At 35.2% G+C, this 16,619-nt stretch overlaps 2 protein-coding genes across 2 annotated transcripts; both read left to right on the top strand.

Moving 5' to 3' along the window:
• The first annotated feature begins 3,743 nt into the window (after positions 1 to 3,743).
• On the top strand, positions 3,744 to 13,708 carry LOC133736294 (fatty acid amide hydrolase). The gene is made up of 20 exons (XM_062163743.1): positions 3,744 to 4,016; positions 4,101 to 4,210; positions 4,309 to 4,369; positions 4,453 to 4,643; positions 4,735 to 4,864; positions 5,019 to 5,096; positions 5,186 to 5,333; positions 6,220 to 6,332; positions 6,424 to 6,499; positions 7,072 to 7,143; positions 8,432 to 8,483; positions 8,979 to 9,059; positions 9,143 to 9,226; positions 9,346 to 9,449; positions 9,942 to 10,034; positions 11,193 to 11,261; positions 11,961 to 12,025; positions 12,312 to 12,373; positions 12,933 to 13,028; positions 13,288 to 13,708. The coding sequence occupies exons 1-20, from the start codon at positions 3,938 to 3,940 to the stop codon at positions 13,348 to 13,350; spliced, it is 1,827 nt and encodes a 608-aa protein (XP_062019727.1). The 5' UTR covers positions 3,744 to 3,937; the 3' UTR covers positions 13,351 to 13,708.
• Positions 13,709 to 14,664: 956 nt separating this feature from the next.
• On the top strand, positions 14,665 to 16,581 carry LOC133741245 (protein NUCLEAR FUSION DEFECTIVE 4-like). The gene is made up of 2 exons (XM_062169177.1): positions 14,665 to 16,003; positions 16,161 to 16,581. The coding sequence occupies exons 1-2, from the start codon at positions 14,790 to 14,792 to the stop codon at positions 16,579 to 16,581; spliced, it is 1,635 nt and encodes a 544-aa protein (XP_062025161.1). The 5' UTR covers positions 14,665 to 14,789.
• Positions 16,582 to 16,619: the final 38 nt, after the last annotated feature.

Below are 16,619 nucleotides of genomic sequence, written 5' to 3'. Positions count from 1 at the left end.
AATTGAGAAAAAATAAAAATATGAAAAGATAGAAATTATGTTTTGATGATATGGATATGCCACATAAGTTGCCACCTAAGGTGGGCTCTAGGTGGTTCACCTAACATTACTCTTATCTTTAATTGAGATCCTCTAAAGTTAGTTTTATGCAGTTTTCTTGAATTTCTTAAAATCTTGACCATCTCAAAAATCTAATGGTTGAGATTCACACCACATCATCCTACACAACATTTTGTTTTATGCTACACAACTAATGGCAATATGCCGTTACGATCCTTTCTATGAGTTCATCTTCAACCTACCACCATGTCTCTCTCAGTACATCTTCAAGTTTACTAGATAACTTGTTCTTACTTATTCTAAGATCTTCTTCTTCAGAAACAACACTTTCTTTCCTTATTCTTGAGATCTGAGGAGTTGTTGACCCAAGTTTAGGTTGGTTTATGATTTACTTCACGATGCTGCTAACACATGAGAATGGATCAATGGAAGAATCATTTGAACCCAGATTCATTTGGGTTCTATTTCAAATTTGTTTCATCCCAAATTCATTTGGAATCTGACAAGTTGTTGATTCCAAATGTTTTATGCCAAATGTTTTGATTATAACTAAAATCACATATCCTTTGATAATCAAATGTCAAAACACTTATTTGTTTATAAGATAAAGAAAGAAGAACAAAATGAGAGAGATGATGCATGAGTTGAAATTTAGTTGCTAAAGGTAGGTGAATATTGATCTCTCTGTCTTTGGTTGATGGAGGACGTCAGCGATAGAAAGTGCAGGGTAGACGCACCGTTATCTATAGTTTGAGAGGAAACTCCCTAAGACCTAAGTCTTCCCACATGATGTGGCAATTTCACCAATGATTAGATCGCTTGGAGGATATAGATTTTATGAACTTTATAAAGATTTACGGCTCCTCACTTTAGAGGAGCCGGATCCCTTTATCTTTATCTTTATCTTTCTGGTTTCATAAATATATTTTTACCCAAATAACAGAGCAGAAGAATAAAATCACTGATACTCAATGAAATGAAATCTACGAACTATGCATTCATGAAGATCAATAATGGCATCACATGGGTTAAAGGTTAAAACTCAAAACTGAAGCCTTGCATAAAGTCTTCGAGCATTCTTTCACTCTTGTAATTTCCTATGGTCTTAATTATTGTTATCTTCAAGTTCTAGGTATTCATTATGTTGCTAGCTAGCTTATGATGTTCAATCACTAGTTTTTTGTTGTTACTTTTCTTGCTATTACTATTGTTTTCGTTTCAAACATATCTTACTGCCATGTTGGATGAAAAAATTCCGGAGATGTCAGAAATTGTGGAGTTTTATCTAGCATTGTTGTATATTTTAATTGATCATGGCATACTGTGGCTACTGACCATGACGTGCTGGTTACATCTTAATAGGGGAGCCAAAGAGGATAGGTACGGTGGATGGGAGATGTTCATGTTTAATTGGTGTTCAAGACTACCTTGATTACGAGCTCAATCCTTGTATCCTGTGTAGTGTGAACTTCTTGTATAAAATGGAAATCTTGTTGTGGATTGATCTCTTATATGAAAATAGAAATTGTGCATCAATTCCTTGTATAGAAATCATGTATAAATTACTTCTTGGCATATCCTTGATAGAGTTTAATAGTTTGACCATAGTTGCATTTGCACACTTAGAGATAATATATGTAATGCATTTGGTGGTAAAAAAACCTCATTTCTAGTACATGTTACAAATAAATATTGTCTAAAGAGGAAATTACCTGTTTTCATTTTTTTTCTCATTCTAGCTCCTAGCAAGTACTTGATGTGACCAAATTTCATGCTTAATAGTAGCAAATAGAACTAGTCTTCAATCACATTGACAACTTGATGTTGAATTTAGACAAGCATGCCAAGGTAAGATTCCCATCAAGTCTATTGAAAAACTACCACCTTTCATTTCTACTCCAGTGATGAGAAGAACCCTCTGGATTTGGTCACCATGTCTCTTTCATAACACAAAAACAAGGATGCCAAAACAAGAGTATTGAAAATTACCCTCTATCAGTTTCAGGCGCACCACCACTTGCAATTTGTTAAGCAAGACCTTTTGCATTTCCAGTATTCCCAACACCAGGTGCTCCAATGAGGTAGGGAATATTCTTGGGGGAGCCTACCCAAATTTTCCAAGTTCCAACACCATGATCATCTTTCCTAATGCAAGAAAAAAATATGTTTAAAAACTGGCTCTCTCACAACAAAAAGTTACACATATAGAACTATAACCAAATGATACAAGAGTTCTAACTTCTGGCTAGTCCCATTCAGGGCCGTCCTAATAGAATATGAAGGCTAAGACAATTTTTTTTTACACCAAGACAAATATTTCTTTTTTCAAACATCTTTTGACTTTTCTTGAATGAATGATTTTTCTTCTTTAAAAGGGAAAAAATTCCAAGATATGAGAATCGACAAATTGTAGAGTATAAAAAAGGCTCAATTTTAACAGAAGAAGGAAAAAAATTTAAACTTATTTACAATTTCTAAAATGCCTTATTTTTACCTACAAAAAATGCCCAACAAAGTCATAAAGCGTCAAGTTTAAGTAAATAAAGTTGATTTTTTTTTTTAAAAGGGTAAATAAAGTTGATTTAGACAAAAGGGCCTCAATATTTTATTGGGCAGAAGTTTTTGACTAAAAGGTCTTAAAGTTTTCTAAGTTTTATATTAATTATTGGGCCATATAGCAGACCTCTGTTTTGAAATCAGACATAAACATTTCATAAGAATGGAGGCATTTTCAAGAGTGAGGCCCAAGGCGATTGTCTTAGTTGCCTTATCCTTGGGCGTGCCCTGGTCCCATTGGTTAATCATATAGAGTTGGCATCTTGTTACTGCTAGTCAATTGTCCTAGCATGGGAGGTAATCGAATTTACAATGCGTTTCAACATCCAAATTCCTCCGTTGCTATTAACAAAAACAAAAAATGGTTTTAAGGTCAGTCTGCCTCTTTTCCCTCTTTCATATGGATCAGAGACTTGTTCCATGTGACTTTTTCTCCTCTTGGTGGGAGCTACAAGGAATTCTTAATTTCTTATACTTAAACATTGAACCGACTGATACATTGAACCACATAAAAGCTTGAACACAGAAACCAAAGGAACCTTGTTAGCAATTATGATACTTCTAAGGTCAAATATTCTAGCAACAGCTACATGATCAGAATAAAATTTCACAGCATGCTAGGTAAAATGCTTAGAATATGAATGCCACATGGGAATAAAATAGAGAATAAGAGCATCTCCAACGGTAGAAATTGTTCTTTAGTTAAATTTAGCTAAAGTTGTGAAATATAGCTATTGATTTAGCAATGTTGCTCAAGTAATAGTAGCTATTTTGTAAATAATAACTATATTTTACCAAATCATAAACTGACATGTGGATAAAAGAAGAGAGAGAAATATAATTTTTGCTTTAGCTATGTAGGATACTCTAGCTAAATATAGCTAACCATTTTAGTTATAGTTAAATTTAACTTGCCTATAACTAGTCTGTTAGAGCTAAATTTTACATTAGAAATAATTATATATAACTAAAAATTGAGTTTAGCTAGAAATAGTTATATACTGCTGAGATTTCACAATTTTCTAGAAAGATATCGTTTTTATCATAAAAAAAAAGAAAAGAAAAGAAAAAAAAAAGCCCTGAACAATGGTGGGTAAGAGGGAAACAACGTCATATTCGAGAGACATGACCAAGACGACAAGTGAAGCCATCCATCACAATTGAAGTGGTCATATCTCATCTGAGACGGCAGCATTTATGAAACCCACAATTATTTGCTCTCAACACCCTTCTCACCTTCTCTGAAGACTTTTTAGCCCCCAATCCCTACACAAAGTTGATCAATCAAAATAGTCGGAGCATTTTTGGGTTGCAGGTGAAGATGGCCAAGAAGCGTGTCATGGTTCCCGCCGAGAACATCGACCTATCCGCCGTCAAATACCAGCAGGAAGAAATCAAGGGTCAGTTTACTGATTCTTCACTAACACTGATATGAGTGTTGGTAGTTACTGAATTGGGTTTTGTCTTTCTGTGTTTGTTTGTAGCTCCGCATTTGACGGGTTTCTTTCTTAAGTTGTTTGTGTGGATTGTTGAGGCCCCCATTATTGGTTCTTTGATAATCTCATTGTTGAAGAAGCAGAATAAGATGACTCAGGTCTGTTTGTTTGTTTCTTTCTGCACTTTCCCTTTTGATTTTCCTTTCCTTTGTGTGATTGGAACAACTGAAAGGACTGTGTGTATTGGGTTGTGCAGTTATTGAGGAACACTGTGATTCCAGAAGCACCCATGTTCAAACCTGAATTTCCTCCTCAAGGTTTTTTATTTCTGCTATTTTTTTTCGTCTGAAAGGGAATTTGTTTTTTATTCGTTGACTGACTGAATGTGATGTGAAATCAGAACCAGAAACCGGGGTTGTTGTTGTGGACGAGGATGGAAAACCAGAAGACAGAGTTGAAGTGGCCTTGAAATGTCTTCCAAACTATGATCCTGGTACCTGTTTGAATGGGGAAGCAAGTCTATCTTTCCGGTACTGGAAGATTCGCGATTATGCTTATGCTTATCGCTCCAAGATTGCGACCCCATCTATGGTAATTTCTTATGATTCTGTTCATTTATAACTGCATTTCTTATATGTGGTTGTTTTCTATTTTTGATTGAACTACTGTACAATATTCTTAGGTTGCAGAGCACATTATTTCAGCTTTAGAAGAATTCAGCAATAAGAAACCTCCTCAACCTTTGTTACTATCTTTTGACGCTAAAGAACTGAGGAACCAAGCTGCAGCTTCAACAAAGCGGTTTGAGGAAGGTATTTTGGAAGCATCCCATTAATTTCAAACTTCCGACTAAACTTTCTAATTATTTAAGGTAGAATTTGGCAGCTATGAGTATGTTGATTATAGCATTGTAAATTCCAATAGTCTGCTATTCTGCTGAGATTCTCGTTTGTTTTGATGGTGTAGGGAATCCGATATCTATCTTAGATGGGATTTTCGTGGCAATCAAGGATGATATAGACTGCTGTCCTCATCCGTCCAAGGGTAAATCAAGAAGCTATCAAGACATCACCGATATCTTTAGAACATATGTCAGGTATAGGATCTTACTTACATTATGTCTATCATGATAGGTGGAACAACATGGATGCATGAGGTTCGCACTGTCAGTAGGGATGCAGTTTGCGTTTCAAAGTTACGTAGTTGTGGTGTGATTTTTATTGGGAAGGCAAATATGCATGAGATGGGCATGGGTACAACTGGAAATAATCCAAATTATGGGTAAGCATTTTTTCTTAACAACCACGTGATGGATTTTAATGTGGAGTGATGTTTCATATGGAAAACTGATATGTCATGAGAACCTCAGATTTTTTTATAACCATGCCCATTCACCTGCAACTTTGTGGTGGATGGTGGCCTTGTATATGGTTATGCTTATAATGTACCTCTTCATAACTTCATTGAACTTAATTTATCCATCATGCAAATGATTAAAAGCCTCTGCACAATGGATAACCACATATATCAAGAAGATCTGGTTATACTCGTTGGGATACATTTCATTTAGGGCCTTATGTTAGCACATTGATCAAGAAGAACATTTATATTATAGTCCACTCTATCAATCTTTATGATGTATTTATAACTGATTGTGTATACCATTTTCTTTATACTTGGACCCTTTGAAAAATGCAGAACATATGGTGTTGCAACTCAGTTTATGAGATCCAAATATATCTGTTTTGGTCTCACATTATATGTCAGCTATGATTTCTCAAGATACAGGATTTATAATGTGATTCATCTGGATCCTTAGGGTTCAAAGTAATGATAAATATTAAAAGACATGGGTTATTTTATTCTTATTACTGTATGAATGAACGTCTCCGATAAGCTATTTCCATCTTCCTCTCTCTTTACTCAATCTGATTTTCCCTCTTCATACTTAATTCAGTCGTTCTTTCCAGTATGATCATCCTCTTATTTTTATACAAAGCCTTTGTCCTGTGTACTTATTTTTGAACTTAGAACTGATAAGTTCTGTATTTTTAAAATCCTTTGTCATCCTTTGCCTTTTTATGTTTTTCTTTTGTTTCACAATTATGTTGAACTTCTTACTTGAATATTATATTACTGATTTGTTATTCTCAATTTGTTTCATTAGAACAACAAGAAATCCCCATGCACCAGACAGGTATACTGGAGGGTCTTCCTCTGGCCCTGCAGCAATTGTAGCATCTGGACTATGCTCTGCTGCCCTTGGAACTGACGGTGGAGGTTGTACTAAAGACATATGGAAGGCTTATTATGGTTTCTTATTTTATTGTCTACTAATTTTTTTAATGCTTAAATAAATGTAAAAGGGCAGGTTCAATCCGCATTCCTTCTTCGCTCTGTGGCGTAGTGGGTTTCAAGACAACATATGGACGGACTGATATAGGAGGGTAAGTTATTTCTCATTAAGTTCAAGGTCAAAGATTACTTCTGCAATACATGCTGCATTTTTTCCTTAGCCTCTATTGTCCTTCTACCAGTTTAATTTTCAAAGAATTCCTACTTATTTTATATTCTAATCTAATTGTCAAAGCATAAAGCATGAACCAAGGAGTATCATCTTGAATGGAGCTACTAAGCTAAGCTCATGAATCACAAATGCAAAAAGGCTGAGGCTTAATGCTAAGACAATTTATCTACCACTAGTTTTTAGGACTAAAACTGCTGCCTCATTCATCTATCTGATAATATTGGTATGTTGGAGAGGAATCCTATCCTTACTAGGACCTAGCATATTGCTCTCAAAAGAAATATATCACCTAAAAAAAAAAAAAAACTATCAAACTGCGTAAAGGCCCTTTTCTCTGTAGTGTGTTCATAAGTTTTATCCAATGAAATGAATTTGATAACTAAATACTATTATGATATTCGTAGCCAAATTGGCAATGACCAAAGCGTCAGACTTTATGTTATATTGAGACAAGTGTCATGCCAAATTGATTTGAGTTCTTTCCCTTTACAGGGCATTATGTGATTCTGGCACTGTGGAAATTATTGGACCAATTGCTTCTACAGTGGAGGATGTTATTCTAGTGTAAGTAATTCGTCCTTCTGAACAGGTTCTCCATTGCACTGGCTGGTCTTTGGTTCCAGCCTTCTCATGCTATATGACAAACTTATCATATTTGTTTTTACTTTTCGTCCATAATTGGAGCAGTCAGGTATGAGAATGGGGGTAAGTTGCGTTGATTATGTATGATGGTTTAGATGCCAAAGATGAAGTGGTTATTTTAGGAAAAAAATTTAGCTGTAGCTTTATAAGTTTGGATGACATTGGAAGATGAGCTGACGCACACATACAAGTTTGAAATTTCACTGAAAGGGTGAATAAAATAGTTCTGATATACTTTAACCAAGTGTGGTCCAGTTTGGCAACATTTATGCTGTCAGTTTATAGTCGATGGAGCGAACATAGGGAAGAAGGGTTATGTTGGGAAAAGGAGGGAGGGAGGAGGGAGGGAGGAAGAAAACAGAAGAAACAGAAGACAAAATCTAATAAGCAAAAACAATTTCAAGTAGTTTTGTCTTTACAGTTTTTGTTTTATGTAATCTTCTCCTATCCCCTTTCCCCCCCCCTCCTTTCACTGAAAATGTGAATGACATGGTTCTGATTTATATTAACCAAGTGGGAAACCGGCTTGGTAACATTTATGGTCAGTACTTAGTTTCACTCTTTAGCTTAGGAGATGGAGAGAATATAGGGAAGAAAGGTGGGGGAAATGGGGGTAAAAGGATGGAGAGGGAGGGAGGGAGGAAGGAAACAGACAATAAAAAAAAAAACAAGTATTATCTGTTTCCAGTTTTTGATTTAGGTATGCTTCGTCCCTCCCTTCCTCCTTCCCTCTTGTCTCCCTCCTTCCTCAATTCTGTTCTTCTTTTCACACACGTACATTCTACATTCAAGTACTCCCTCCATTTCTAAAAAGATACATACATAATCTTCCACAAACAGGCCTGCAGAAAATTGCCATTGGGTCTTTAAAATTAAAGAGCTTTTGGCTGAAGTTGTTACCAAACTCAGATACACCATTTTTTTTAACGAAAAAGAACCCTTGGTTCCTCTTTAGGCCTATTTAGACGGATTCTCCTTGCTATGCTTGGTTCAGGTCCTTTTGTCATAGTTTTGATTCTCTCATGCCCTTGTTTTTCCTAGTTTAAACTGGGAAAGAACACAACTTTATTCGTCTATGAGGTCTTGAAAATCAACACGTTGCACGTATATACTTCTTAAAGCCCCAATTACTCTTAGCCTAATCTTTGGTGCATTGACAACAGTCACCTTGTACTTTACTTGTGTTCTGACTAACTAAATAATTTATCAGGTACTCAGCTATTTTGGGCGCCTCTCTTGCAGATAGAATTTGTTTGAAACCGGTAACTTTTGAAAAGCTATTAGTTAATACATGCTTAAACAATATTATCGAAATAACTCCTTATCATACTTTTCATTTTATTTTCCTTCTCAACTGACTTGGACAAATACCACATTCATGGCCAAAATGTGAACAACTATTTACTGAAGAAAGTGAGTTGCTGCATAAAATAGATTAAGGCACTTTTGTATTATATATTTGATTATATTGGATTTTAAAGCTGTAATGGAAAGAATCAATTTATATTTGATTCTAGTTATGATTGAGTACTCTGTTGATTGTGTTATATTGTTTGAACATGTGATCTATCTATGTGGGATTCGTCTTGTTCAATTCAATTTTTACTACTCGTTTTACACATCTATTTGCAAGCGTGAAGCCTCTTAATGTCTCAATTCCTACACCATCTTGATCAGCTTTATTTCCTTTATATACTGATGTACTCTTCTCTTTTCTTACATTATCTTACACTACTTGTCTTTCACCATTTCTGTAGTCCCCACCTTCTGTGCCAGATTTGTCAGTATATGAAAGTTTGAATGTTCTGGGATCCTTGCGACTGGGGAAATATACAGAGGTAGTTAACCTTTTCTTTTGGTGAATTTGAGATTTTGAGATAAATGCACAACATCTTATAGATCTACGAACATTCCCTTGCAGTGGTTTAACGACGTGCATTCAACTGATATCTCTGATAAGTGTGAGGATGTTCTTAGTCTTCTATCAAAAAATCACGGTTGCGAAGTAAGTCATCACGATTGTACTTGATATTTTCTATTCATTTTTGTTTCTAAATTTGACAATGGCTTTCATTTTAATTTAAATGTGATTAAACTGAGACACTGCTTTGTCCAATTATATAGATTGTGGAAATTGTTATACCTGAGCTCCATGAAATGCGTACTGCTCATCTTGTTTCAATTGGATCTGAATGTGCCAGTTCACTAAGTCCGGATTGTGAGGATGGGTATGTATCTTTGACTTATGCGTAGTGGGACGGCCAACACTTTACACAAAAACTTAGAAAATTTGGAAATAGATTCGAACCATATGTACAGAGAAATGTTTCTTGATTGAAATTTTTTTTTGAATCAATAATTTCTTTCAATATTGATTCATTACTTTGTACATATCAAAAATAGAAAATTTTAAGTTGATCAACAAGTATCTACCATAGAAATTTTGCTTTTAATAAACTGGAGTAAAGTGAAATAATTAAATTCTTGATAGCATGGAATGAATCTGTTGAACTTAGATATGTTATGTGAACAGAATAAATTTCTAAGAGAGAAGGATTTCAAAGTATCAAAATAATTATACACTGGATCTTTATTTTTTTAGGTCATGCAGAGAAATTTGTGAGATTGACGTACAAAACACCTGCTAGATTTATCATTCTGAAATTATGTCTCTCCTGTTTTTTTCTTAACCTTTATATTTTTCTTCCTTTTTTGTGTAGAAATGGTGTGAAGTTAACATATGATACACGGACTAGTATGGCCCTGTTCCAATCATTTTCTGCGTCAGACTATGTTACTGCCCAGTGTTTTAGGTGAGCCAAAGTTAGTACCAGAAAACAAGTTATATGGATTAAGTCTGAAAGCTTGTTCGTGAGTTATAAGGTTATAAGTTATAACACATGAAATTTAAGTTCATTTTTGTTGCGTTATCTTAGGAGTTATTCAAGCATTCAATATTAACTGAAAAAGTATTAAGGCAACCAAATATTATATGATCTCTCTCTCTCTCTCTCTCTCTCACACACACACACACACACACATGCGTGCGCGAGCACATACAACACAATCCTCTTGGAGCTGTCCAAAGTCTGAACACGTGCATCCTTGCTAGAACAACATTTGAGAACAAGTACTATCATTGATGATAACAAGAAACTATATCAAGGGAAACATGTAAAGTCATTAAAAACATGTAATTTAAAAGTTTTTTATCCCCAGTTATCCCAAATTTCAAATATGAGAGTAATAGTTTTTGGAAGATTGCCATCCAAAGTGTCCATTGCCTATTATAGGTTTTCTTGGAATTCCTTGTAACCTGCAATTTGGGATATAAATTGTGATCAAGGCTAAAAGAGATCATTGATGGTTCATTTCTCTTGAATTTGTGTCTAATCCTTTAACCAGGCATGTATAGGTGAAAGATCATTACTTCAATGACATTTTCTCATAGTGAAATTGAATTTACAAGTATCTCATCTGTAGAAGATGAGAAACAACAGAGGTTTTGAATAGGAAAGGCTTGCCATGTTATTTTGGCACGATGTTTATTTATTTATTTATTTCGATGAGAAACAAGAGTTTCATTAGATCAAGGAAACAAGACTACAAAAAGATGGCTAACTTTTATGTTCTTTGACAAACCTTTCCTATTCAAAACCTCTTTTGGTTTTCTTGGAGAATGTAAACTAGTAATGAATTGTGTTGCTCATGGAGTTGACCTGGCTTACTTCCAGCAAGACGTGCTCTTAGCCTCTTAGCATGCACATTGTGAATTTCTTTGTCTTTTTCTTAACTAGAAATGCATGGTATGCAAATGCTTCAAGCATTGTATGTTTGCAGTATATTATGAAGTTAGGTTATAAAATAAGTCACTGAATGCCTGCTCAGCAAAAAGGTGAAATTCCTAGGGGAATCTGTAATCTTATAATTTACCATGTCTGTGCTCTTAACTTCTATTAAATTTGTCTCAGGAGAAGGATTATGTACCATCATATGGAAATCTTCAAGAAGGTCGATGTGATAGTGACTCCCACAACTGGGTATGTGTGAAGGGATTAGTTACTGATCTACAACCAATTCATTAATGGATCAATGACAGATGAGTTATTGCATTCAGTTAGAAATTTATTCCAAATGATTTTGGTAGTAATTTAGTAATGACATTTGATACTTGATTTGTTATCTATTTACTACATATGTTAATATAATTTTATGGGTGTCTTTGGTTTTTCTTGCTTCACACGTAAAAGTAGTTTTCAATTACAGACAGAACACACTGCAAAAAATTATTTTGAATTTGGATACATCAACATATTGAGTTTCGTTTTCTGTAAGAGAAACAAAGTATTGAGAACAAATAATATGTTTTCCCTATTTCTGTTCTGAAGATATTTTCTGGGAAACTGTACCAAAGAGTTCCTGAGTTATTAAAATTCTTTTCACCTGAAGACAGATGTTATAAGTCAATGATCATACTAGTTTCTGTCTCTATAATTAATATGTTCTTCGACTTCTGTTCTGGAGATATTTTCTTGGAAACTGTACAAAATGGGTCCTAAGTTACTAAAATTATGTTCTTCTGAAGATAGATTTCAGAAGTCAATGATCATACATAGTTTCTGTGTCTATTATGTATTATTATTATTTTCTTTCCATATTGTGACTGAAATGAAATACCCTCTTTTCTTTTTCAATTTTTTTTAAATTTTTTTAAATTTTATGTTTTTTATGTACAACAGCATGACAGCACCCAAAATTCCACCTAGTGCTCTTAAAGATGGGGAGACAGACATGCAGGTTACAGGTCTGCAGTTCAATTTGATTTGCATCTTGACAGAATAAATTTTCTCTTTTATTTCTCTTATGTAACAAAATTCCGTAGCGAATGACATGATGCTTATGAAAATAAATACATTTTAATATGGTTTTGAAACATATAGATTGATTCTATTTGAGTTTGTTATGCTCCTTTTCTAGTTTAGATGACACTCTGACAGTATGACACTAGGAATACAAAGAAGATAAAAAGATACGATACAATTTTTGAAGTCTTTTGAACTTAAATTTATACATGGCTTCCTTTGTGTCAGCTTTTCTTATGCAGTTTATCATTGCTGCAAATCTTCTTGGACTTCCTGCCATTTCTGTACCTGTGAGTATCTTTTATTTTCTTTCTTTGGTTAAAATATGGATAGTTGTAATCTGGTTATGGTAGATACTTTGATGTCAGTCTCGGTGTACATATGTTGAGCACATGTGGCTTCCCCTTCCTTGCTAAATAAACAAATATCTTATTTACCTTACTTGTCTGTATGAGAAAATATTCCAAGGTGCAATAAATTAATCACAGGGATATTGAAAAGCCATTCTCTTTGTGTGAGTTAATTTGACTTTGTGAAACGTTCACAGAAAACATACATGAAGGCAGGACTAATTAGTTTATCTGTCTTTGGTTTTATTTTATTTATTATTATTATTATTATTTTTTTTAGTATATTTGTCCATGAAAGAAGGGTAATCATTAGTCCCTTATGATATGCATACATACTTGAATTTGTTGTGTTGTTATTCTCATGCCTTGACAAGGTTATATAGCAAGTATTCTGGTTAGTAACAAAGCATGGATGTCTCATTGTTGCTATTAATCTTTTTATTAGGTCTCCGCTTTGCCAGGCTGATTTTCTCTATTTTGGTACTTCTTCAATCTTCAGGTTGGCTATGATAAACAAGGACTTCCAATAGGTCTGCAACTAATTGGCCGTCCCTGGGGGGAAGCTTCAATTCTGCGTTTGGCTTCTGCAATAGAGGTATGAAATTGGTTTGAGCTTTGAGTGGATGAAAGAACTCTGTTTTGTACAAGAATGAACACTTGATTACATATTTGTTCTTTTTTTTTTTTTTTTTCGGATTACAAGAATTGTTCTTTCACGTAGAACAATTCTTGTAATCCGAAAAAAAAAAAAAAAAACAGTACTGTGATACAGCTCTGAATGCTTAGGCATCCTGCCAACCATCGGTGGAAGAAGAGAAAAGTTTATTCTAAAGCATTCTTCTCATTTTCTTCAGGAACTCTGCATGAAGTCCAAGAAGAGGCCTGCGTCATATTTTGATGTTCTAAAATCTAACTAAAGAGGTGCCTTCACAGCGAAAACAACCCTGTAGGCAAGAGTCTCAGTTTTCTCTATGGGAAGACAGTTGATTATCATTACATGACGGTTGTTTTCAACAAGAAAAAACTTGGAGCTTGATACTTGATAGACATTCAATAAAATTTCAAAAGTTTGTAGTGTAGTTGTGCCTCGAATTTCCAAACTTGGGAATTGTATCAATTTATATTTTTAGGACCCAATGTTATTTGTGGTCACATTGTAAAGGCAGGCACAGGCCATGTAAGGTACGGTAGGAAATGAAACAGATAACTTGTTTATTTAGATTCTAAACTCCAAAGATTCAAATTCAGATTGTGTAAAGGCAGAAAATTTGAACATGTTGGTTCATGTAAACACCCCTTAAACGGCTAAACCCTAGCTCAAGGGCTTAGGGCATTTTTGAATCGACCAAATATATATTTGGTGTTCCAAGAAACCTCGTTGTGTAACTTGCCGTTGAGAACACACCAACTCTTTAGTATCTAAGTTTGTAAGATAGCGAGCGCTCAATGGTGAATTATTCTTTTTTCACTGCAAATTATCGAGAAAAATTATATTATTTTCTCACTGCAAACTTAATAATAATAAAAAAAAAATACATATTTCTATTGCTCATTTCCAATTTCAGATTTCAATTCAAACTTCTCATTGTATTTCTTCATGAAAGTTTTTGAAGAAAAATAAAAAAGGTAAAAGAAAATGCATTTAAAATTACATAGTCAATTATATATGAACAAAACTATGATGAAACTCCTCAAAAAAAAAAAAAAAAAAACAGGGCTAATGATGAATTATTACTTTCCTAATTGAACATGATATATAACCCAAAGAGAAAAAATAATAATAAAAAAAGAACATCTAGGCTCTAGCAATTGATTTTTGTCAACAATTCAACTACCTTAGTTTTTTTTTTTTTTTTTTTTGATACGAATTCAACTGCCTTAGTTTTTTCGAAAAGAATTCAACAACCTTTGTTACCTGTCGCTTTGACTCGAATAGGATAAATTAATGGCATATACCGTCTGATATACATAAAAACCGATCGTGCAGTGATCGTATCACTCGGCTTTTGCCAGTATTTCAGACTCTTGCACTCATTTCACACAACAGTCCTCTCGTCCTCTTTTCACACACGACTCCTCTCTTCCTAAACCTTATAAGTATATGACCAAGCTTTCCATTGCATGCAAACGAACCAAGATTTCGTTAGCAACTATGTTATGGGAGGCTTGTTCCTTACATTAAGGTTAAAGTCCTCTTTGAGTGTTTTAAGGAAGTCTGTTTCGTCACTCAATGTGTCTATATAGTGTAATCTTGTAATTTGTTTTTCTTCAAGAAGTAGTATACCCGAAAACCTTCCACAAGTGCATGTGCGTCTAGTTTTCTTCACGAACCAACCTTATTGACTCCTGGTTTGCCATGTCTTCATCCTCATCAAAAGCTTTCCAATGGTTAAGCCTTGTGGGCATCATATGGCTTCAATCCATAAACGGAACAAACACCACCTTCCCTGCTTACTCATCCCAACTCAAGAGCACTCTCTTCCTCTCCCAACTACAAATCAACAATCTCGTCTTCGCCTCCGATGCAGGGAAACTCTTTGGTTGGTTTTCCGGCATTGCTGCTATTTACCTTCCCCTCTGGCTAGTCCTCATGATCGGCTCACTTCTCGGTTTGATTGGCTACGGTGTCCAATTTCTATTCGTAACTAACCAAATCTCATCTCCATCATATTGGCAAATATTCTTGCTCACCATGGTGGCCGGAAATAGTGTCTGTTGGATCAACACCGTTTGCTATGTAGTTTGCATTCGAAACTTTCCGTTTCACCAACAGGTTGCTGTGGGACTAACAACAAGTTACCAAGGATTGAGTGCAAAAATCTACACAGATATTGTTAGTGCTGCTTTTTCTTCTTCACCTCATAAGAGAGCCAAGGCCTATCTTCTTCTAAACTCTCTCCTCCCTTTACTAGTCTGTGTTGTAGTGGCGCCATTTGTGAGAGACATTGATGTGAGAACAGGGGAGCCCAGAAATATGGCAGCGGGGTTCAAATTAATGTTTGTGGTAACAATTGCCACAGGAATCTATGCTGTGATAACCAGTTTAGGATCATTGTCGTTTATCCACTTATCGCCACTGCAGATTGTGATAGGTACCGCATTGTTCCTACTGATCCCCTTGGTCATCCCAATTGTGGAAAAAATTGGAGAAAAATTATCAAGAAGATGGAGCCTAGACAGAGTGCACGATTCCAGCAGCACAGATGATCAGAAAGGCCTTGAGAGCATAGAGAGTGGTGTAGTGAAAGAGGAAGAAGAAGAGGAACATAGTACAGTGCAGGTTCATAATGAGGTTGGTGAAGAACAGGTTCATCATGGGATTGGTGTTAGAGAGGGGATTGGTGTTAGAGAGGAGATTGGAGTGAAGTTGATGGTGAAAAGGATAGATTTCTGGTTATATTTCCTAGTGTATATTTTCAGTGCAACAATTGGGCTTGTGTTCTTGAACACCTTGGGACAGATAGCAGAGTCGAGAGGCTCATGTAGGACCTCTTCTCTGGTTTCTTTATCTTCTTCATTCGGGTTCTTTGGCCGTCTCATGACTTCACTTCTGGACTATTTCTTCTCAAGGTAACTACGTACAGTCCCTAATTTTCAGTAATTTTTTGGATTTCATTTTGAAAACTATATTGTCATATTTGAGTGGAATGAAACACATATTGTGCTTACTAAATAAATTTTTGAAGCCAATTAATTACTTTCTATTTTCTCCTTTCCCCTTTTTCAGAAGCAAGTATATGATTTCAAGGCCTGCATTCCTAGTGACATTAGCGGCACCAATTGCAGGAGTCTTCTTCTTGCTTCTCAACCCAGCTAACGTCTCCCTTATCATCAGTACGGCCATTATAGGAGTGTGCACTGGAGCAATTACTTCTATTGCAGTGTCCATAACGACAGAGCTATTCGGGACCAAGAATTTCTCAATAAATCACAATGTGGTGGTTGCGAATATCTCAATCGGGTCGTTTCTTTTTGGCTACTCATCTGCGCTTATTTATCGCAAGGAAGGAAATGAAGATGGTAGCTGCTTGGGAATGGCTTGTTACAGGAGCACCTTCATTATCTGGGGTAGTTTTTGTACGTTAGGGACTACTCTAGCTTTAGTGCTATATGCAAGAACAAGAAAGTTCTACTCCAAAATATCATAGAACTAGCATACATGCCCGCGCGTTGCTGCGGGTTTTGG

The sequence above is a fragment of the Rosa rugosa genome, chromosome 3 (genome assembly GCF_958449725.1).
Source record: "Rosa rugosa chromosome 3, drRosRugo1.1, whole genome shotgun sequence".
NCBI classification, from domain to species: Eukaryota; Viridiplantae; Streptophyta; class Magnoliopsida; order Rosales; family Rosaceae; genus Rosa; species Rosa rugosa.
The sequence above is the reverse complement of the archived record's forward strand: the minus strand, read 5'-3'. Positions and strand labels throughout refer to the sequence as shown.

What these genes read in the sequence shown, in the direction of transcription:
- LOC133736294 (XM_062163743.1), top strand. Translation starts at nt 3,938, where the DNA reads ATGGCCAAGAAGCGTGTCATGGTTCCCGCCGAGAACATCGACCTATCC. An exon ending in ATAGAATTTGTTTGAAACCG is followed by an intron (nt 8,484 to 8,978) that starts GTAACTTTTGAA and finishes CCATTTCTGTAG; the next exon opens with TCCCCACCTTCTGTGCCAGA. An exon ending in GTTTGGCTTCTGCAATAGAG is followed by an intron (nt 13,029 to 13,287) that starts GTATGAAATTGG and finishes CATTTTCTTCAG; the next exon opens with GAACTCTGCATGAAGTCCAA.
- LOC133741245 (XM_062169177.1), top strand. Translation starts at nt 14,790, where the DNA reads ATGTCTTCATCCTCATCAAAAGCTTTCCAATGGTTAAGCCTTGTGGGC. An exon ending in CTGGACTATTTCTTCTCAAG is followed by an intron (nt 16,004 to 16,160) that starts GTAACTACGTAC and finishes CCCCTTTTTCAG; the next exon opens with AAGCAAGTATATGATTTCAA.